The 7,281-nt window shown below is 35.7% G+C and overlaps 1 gene segment (V, D, J or C); it reads right to left on the minus strand.

The window, feature by feature from the left end:
• Positions 1-7,281, minus strand: part of LOC132016344 (T-cell receptor gamma chain C region C10.5-like) — a 27,398-nt gene that overhangs the window by 7,619 nt on the left and 12,498 nt on the right. Inside the window, 1 exon segment of the C gene segment in view lies at positions 6,125-6,451. Coding sequence covers positions 6,125-6,451 — 327 coding nt within the window.

Below are 7,281 nucleotides of genomic sequence, written 5' to 3' on the forward strand. Positions count from 1 at the left end.
CAAAACAAACTGAGGGTTGCTGGGGGGAGGGGGTTTGGGAGAAGGGGGTGGGATTATGGACATTGGGGAGGGTATGTGCTTTGGTGCTGTGAAGTGTGTAAACCTGGTGATTCACAGACCTGTACCCCTGGGGATAAAAATATATGTTTATAAAAAATAAAAAATAATAAAAAAAAATGGAGGCTATTACTGCTGGGACAAATGAGGCAGAAGAGAGAATTAGTGAAATATAAGACCAAATGGTGGAGAATAAAGAAACTGAGGAAAAGAGAGTGAAACAACTATGGAATCTCAAAGGGAGAACTCAAGGGATAAATGATACCATAAGACAAAACAATACTAGAATAATTAGGATCCCAGAAGAAGAAGAAAGAGGGGGGCAAAAGGTATATTGGAGCAAATTATAGCAGATAACCTCCCTAATTTGGGGAAGGAAACAGGCATCAAGTCCAGGAGGCACAGAGAACCCCCCTCAAAATCAATAAAAATAGGTCCACACTCTGTCATCTAATAGTAAAACTTAAAGTCTCAGAGACAAAGAGAAAATTCTGAAAGCAGATCAGGACAAGAGGTCTGTAGCCTACAGTGGTAGAAATATTAGATTAGCAACAGAACTATTGACAGAGACCTGGCACACCAGAAAGGACTAGCATGATATATTTAGAGCACCAAATGAGAAAAATATGCAACCAAGAATACTATACCCAGTGAGGCTCTCATTGAAAATAGAAGGAGAAATAAAAAGCTTTCAGGGCAAACAAAACTAAAATAATTTGCAAATACCAAACCAAGCCTACAGGAAATATTGAAAAGAGTTCTCTAAGCAAATAGAGAGCCTAAAAGTAACAGACCAGAAAAGAACAGAGACATTATACAGTAACAGTCACCCAACAGGCAATACAATGGCACTAAATTCATATCTCTCAATAGTTACCTCAATTACATTGAGGGTAACTCAATTACATTGAGTTACTCATTACTAAATGCCCCCATTAAAAGACACAGTACATCAGAATAGATAATAAAACAAGAGCTATCAATATGCTGTCTGCAAGAAACTCATTTTAGACCCAAAGACACCTCCAGATTTAAAGTGAGGGGGTGAAAAATAATTTACCATATTAATGGACATCAAAAGGAACTGGGGTGGCAATCCTTGTATGAGATAAATTATATTTTAAGCCAAAGACTATAAAAAGAGATGAGGACGGACACTATATCATACTTAAAGGGTCTGTCCAACAAGAAGATTTAAAAATTTAAAATATCTGTACCCCTAATATGGGAGCAGCCAAATATATAAACCACTTAATAATGAAATTAAAGAAACACATCGACAGCAATACAATAATAGTAGGGGATTATAATACCCCCTGACTGAAATGGACAGATCCTCTAAGCAAAGATCGACAAGGAGATAAAGGCTTTAAATGACACATTGGACCAGATGGACATCACAGATATATTCAGAACATTCCATCCCAAAGCAACAGAACACATATTCTTCTCTAGTGCACATGGAACATTCTCCAGAATAGATCACATCCTAGATCACAAATCTGGTCTCAACCAGTACCAAAAAATTGGGATTATTCCCTGCATATTTTCAGACCACAATGCTTTGAAACTAGAACTAAACTACAAAAAGAAGGTTGGAAAGAACTCAAATACATGAAAGCTAAAGAGCATCCTGTTCAAAATCTTTGGGACATAGCAAAGGTGTCCTGAGAGGAGGGTATATGCAATGCAAGTCTTTCTCAAGAAACAAGAAAGGTCTCAAATATACAACCTAACCCTACACCTAAAGCAGCTGGAGAAAGAACAGCAAATAAAGTCTAAGCCCAGGAGGAGAAGATAAATAAAGATCAGAGCAGTAAACAATGAAATAGAAACCAAAAGAACAATAGAACAGATCAATGAAACTAGGAGCTGGCTTCTTGAAAGAATTATTAAGATAGATAAACACCTGGCTAGACTTATCAAAAAGAAAAGAGAAAGGACCCAAATTAATAAAATCATGAATGAAAGAGGAGAGATCACAATCAACACCAAAGAAATACAAACAATTATAAGAGCACATTATGAGCAATTAATTATACACCAGCAAATTAGACAATCTGGAAGAAATGGATGCATTCCTAGAGACTTCTAAACTACCAAAACTGAACCAGGAAGAAAGAGAAATCCTGAACATACCCATAACCAGTAAGGATATTCAAGCAGTAATAAAAAGTCTCCTAACCAAAAAGATCCCTGGGCTAGATGGCTTTCCAGGGGGAATTCTACCATACATTTAAAGAAGAACTAATAGCCATTCTTGTCCCAAAAAATAGAAATGGAAGGAAAACTTCCAAACTCATTTTAGGAGGTCAGAATTACCTTGATCCCAAAACCAAAGACCCCATCAAAAAGGAGAATTACAGACCAATATTCATGACGAATGCAAATATCCTCAGCAAAATGCTAGCCAATAGGACCTAATGGTACATTAAAAAGCCTTATTCATCACGACCAAGTGAGATTTATTCTTGGACTGCAAGTTTGGTTCAACATCCACAAATCACTCAATGTGATACAATACATTAATAATAATTAATAATAATACATTAATAATACATTCTTTATTAAGAACAAGAACCATAGGATGCTCTCAATAGATGCTGAAAAAGCATTTGACAAAGCACAGCATACTGTCTTGATCAATATCCTTTGCAGTGTAGGGGTAGAGGGTATAGACCTCAATATTGTAATAGCCTTATATGAGAACTAACAATGAATATCATTCTCAATGGACAAAAACTGAAAGCCTAAGCCCAGGAACACAGCAGGGCTGTCCACTATCACCACTGCTATTCAACATATAACTAAAAGTCGTGGCCTCAGCAATCAGACATCAAAAAGTAAAAGGCATCCGAATTGACAAAGAAATCTCATTCTTTGCAGATGATATGATACTTTATGTAGAAAACCCAGAAGACTCCACCCCAAAACTGCTAGAACTCATATAGGAATTCAGTAAAGTGTCAGAATATAAAATCAATGCACAGAAATCAATTGCATTTCTGTACATGAACAAGACAGAAGAAAGAGAAATTAAGGAGTTGATCCCACTTGCAATTCCACCCAAAAACACAAGATACCTAGGAATAAACTTAACCAAAGAATCTAGACTCAGAAAACTCTTATAGAGTACTCATGAAAGAAATTGAGGAAGACATAAAGAAATGGAAAAACATTCCATGCTCATGGATTAGAAGAACAAATATTATGAAAATGTCTATGCTACCTAAAACAATCTACACATTTAATGCAAACCTTATTAAAATACCATCAACTTTTTTCAAAGAAATGGAACAAATAATCCTAAAACTTATATGGAAGCAGAAAAGACCCCGAATAGCCAGAGGAATGTTGAAAAAGAAAGCCAAAGTTGGTGGCATCACAATTCCAGTCTTCAAACTCTATTACAAAGCTGTCATAATCAAGACAGCATGGTACTGGCACAAAAACAGACACAGATCAGTGGAACAGAATAGAATGCCCAGAAATAGACCCTCAACTCTCTGGTCAACTAATGTTCAACAAAGCAGGAAAGAATGTCCAATGGAAAAAAAGACAGTTTCTTCAACAAATGGTGTTGGGAAAATTAAACAGCCACATGCAAAAAAGGGAAACTGTACCATTTTCTTGCACCACACCCAAAAATAGACTCCAAATGGATAAAAGACCTTAATGTGAGAAAGAAATCCATCAAAATCCTTGAGGAGAACACAGGCAGGAACCTTTTTGACCTCAGCCGCAGCAACTTCTTCCTAGAAACATCGCCAAAGGCAAGGGAAGCAAGGGCAAAAATGAACTATTGGGACTTCATCAAGATCAAAATCCTTTGCACAGCAAAGGAAACTGTCAACAAAACCAAAAGACAACTGACAGAATGGTAGAAGATATTTGCAACTGACATATCAGATAAAGGGCTAGTATCCCAAATCTATAAAGAACTTATCAAACTCAACACTCAAAGAGCAAATAGTCCAATCAAGAAATGGGCAGAGGACATAAACAGACATTTCTGCAAAGAAGACATCCAGATAGCCAACAGACACATGAAAAAGTACTCACCATCACTCGGCATCAGGGAAATACAAATCAAAACCACAATGAGATACTACCTCACACCAGTCAGAATGGCTAAAATTAACAAGTCAGGAAATGACAGATGCTGGCAAGGATTCAGAGAAAGGGGAACCCTCCTACACTGCTGGTGGGAATGCAAGCTCGTGCAGCCACTCTGGAAAACAGTATGGAAGTTCCTCAAAAAGTTGAAAATAGAGCCACCCTATGACCCTGCAATTCAACTACTGGGAAGTTACTCCAAAGATACAAATGTTGTGATCCAAAGATGCTTATAGCAGCAATGTCCACAATAGCCAAATTATATACAAAGAGCCTAGATGTCCAACAACAAATGAATAGTTAAAGATGTGGTATATATGTACAATGGAATACTATCCAACCATCAAAAACCCCTGAAATCTTGACATTTACGAGGACATGTATGGAACTAGAGGCTATAATGCTAAGCGAACTAAATAATCCAGAGAAAGAGAATTATCATATGATCTCACTGATATGAGGAATCATAGGGGAAGGGAGGGAAAAATGAAACAAGATGAAATTAGAGAGGGTGACAGACCATAAGATGAGACTCTTAATCTCAGGAAAGAAACTGAGGGTTGCTGGAAGGAAGGGGGTAATAGGGATGGAGTAGCTAGGTGGTGGTCTTTGGGGAGGGTAAGTGCTACATTGAATGCTGTGAATGTGTAAGACTGAGGAATCGTAGACCTGTACCCCTGAAGCATATAATGTGTTGTATGTTAATTAAAAAAAAAAAAAGAAATTTGTTGAAGAAAGGCATTAAAAGAAATGCCCTCACTAGCTTTGCTATGAGAAGACCTTGGTTGACTATCCTTTCAGAAGTTAATTCCCAAGTAAAACACACCATAAAGAAGAACTTCTCCCTTTTCTATGATCATCACCATGGAATGTTACTATAGTATATTTTTACATTGATCAGTATAAAAATCGACACCTAAAGGACTTCAGCCCAGTGGTTACATTAAAGTTATGCTTAGCTTATTTGCCTCCTTTCTTTATCTTAGCTGTAGAAACAAAAATAATTCAGACTGTTTGGAATCTTACTTTAGTTATTTTAGGGAAGAATATACATAAATACAATAAAAATATGAATAAATGTATCCATGTTATGTTTTCAAAACCAAGCATTTTAACTGACATTATTGTGCTTCCTCTTCATCACATGCCAGGAAAAAGGAAAGGTATATCAGTATTTAATCTAAATTTGATCAATGGAATCACTGAAGATCCAAGAGGATAAAGATTTAATTCAACAACTCAGAGTTGCACAATGCAACGGTCTTTGTATGTTTTGTGGGCTTGTTTCCTACTGCTTCCCAAGGACTTGTGAACCACAGGGGAAAGTGCAAACTGGTTCTTTCTCATGGGCCCTCTGGGGCTTTGGTCTGTGATGTTAATGCCAGGACTTGACTTCTAAATCCAACAAATTACTGATCACAGCCCGATCAGGGTTATACTTTGAGTAGAGCAATACTGAAGGGAGAAGGACTCTGATTGCTGAGTAGAACATTCCTGACAGGCATATAATTGTTTTCATTTCCTGATCAAGTAAGATAATCAAAAGTGGACTCTCTTCAGAGCATTTCTTGGTGCGAGGTTGGTAGGTGCTTTCATTTGTATTTTTTCATTTATTCTATACGATGGCCCTAAAAAACATTATTGTGACCTTTATATTGGATGATGAAACTGAGGCAAGAAAAGCTAAGTGAATTTGTCTTTTTCTTTGTATGTTCCAAAGCCCATCCTCTTTCAGTTCTATGGGGAAATAGCAAGACATTCATACTACCATTTAAGATACCAACATTTAGAAAGACTTTTATTTGTTTGTTTTCATTAATACTTGGCAGGGAAGTGGGGTATTTCCTTTAAAGAAAAGAGTACCAGTATATATATATATATATATATATATATATATATATATATATACACACACACACATACACATACATACATACATACATGTACATACCTTTTATATGGGAAGAAAATAGAATCTCTTGAACAGCTTTTCCTTTATTCATCTCATGTTCAATGATACATTTGTGTTCTTTATCCATTGACGCTTCAGTCACAGTCAGCCAGCTGAATTTCATGTATGTGTCCTTAGTCTTCATGGTGTCTCCCTGCTGGGATGTCAGAATTGTTTTATCCTTTTCTTTCCAATCTATCTTAATAACATCAGGGAAAAAATCCTCAAGAAGACAAAGATATGTTCCAGACTTATGGAGTCTTCTTTCAGCAATTGAAGGAAAAAATATTGTAGGCTTGGGGAAAATGGCTGCATCAAGGTTTCTATCTGTGGGGAAATGGAATAGCAATTAAAACCTTATTAAATTAACACAAACATCATGTGGTTTGGAACCACCTCACAGTGAAATGAAAGAAATTTGCCATAGAATTAGTGCTTATCTCAGGCCTTTCATCCACAGTGGGTTATGAGGTACTGACTGTTTTCATTTTTAATGAGAGATAGTTACAAGAAGTCAGGTAGCTTGCTCAAATAACAACTATTAAATGGCAGAATCTGGATTAAAATATGAGAATTTTTGAAACAATACACACTCACATTTTTAATGGAACTACTATAATGTATATTTGACAATCTATCAAGTTGACCTTCAAATCTTCAAATATGGATTCCAAACCCACTTCCTTTTTAAATTTTTTTTTTTAAGATTCCATTTATTTATGACAGAGAGAGTTAATGAGAGAGGAAAAACAAGCATGGGGAAGCTGGAGAGGGATAAGCAGACTCCCCACTGATCAAAGACATGGGGCTTGATTCCAGGACCCTGGGATCATTATCTGAGCCAAACCCACTTGTAAAGTAATGGATGTTTTCTACTTTATTCCTGATTTTATAAAACATCTCAATCACACATCTGAACCATTCCAGGATTTTGAGTAGGACAATGTTCAAAACTGTTCCTCCCAAATATTTGCAATACCTTGAATTTAGTAGCAAAGTGACAGTATTTAAATATACAATATATAAATATAAATATAATATATAAACATAAATATAATATATTAATTATATTATATTATATACATAATATATATAAATATAATATAACATTATTATATATGTAATTATAGATGTATAATTACATATATAATATATAT

The sequence above is a fragment of the Mustela nigripes genome, chromosome 4, assembly GCF_022355385.1.
Source record: "Mustela nigripes isolate SB6536 chromosome 4, MUSNIG.SB6536, whole genome shotgun sequence".
In the NCBI taxonomy this organism is placed as follows: Eukaryota; Metazoa; Chordata; class Mammalia; order Carnivora; family Mustelidae; genus Mustela; species Mustela nigripes.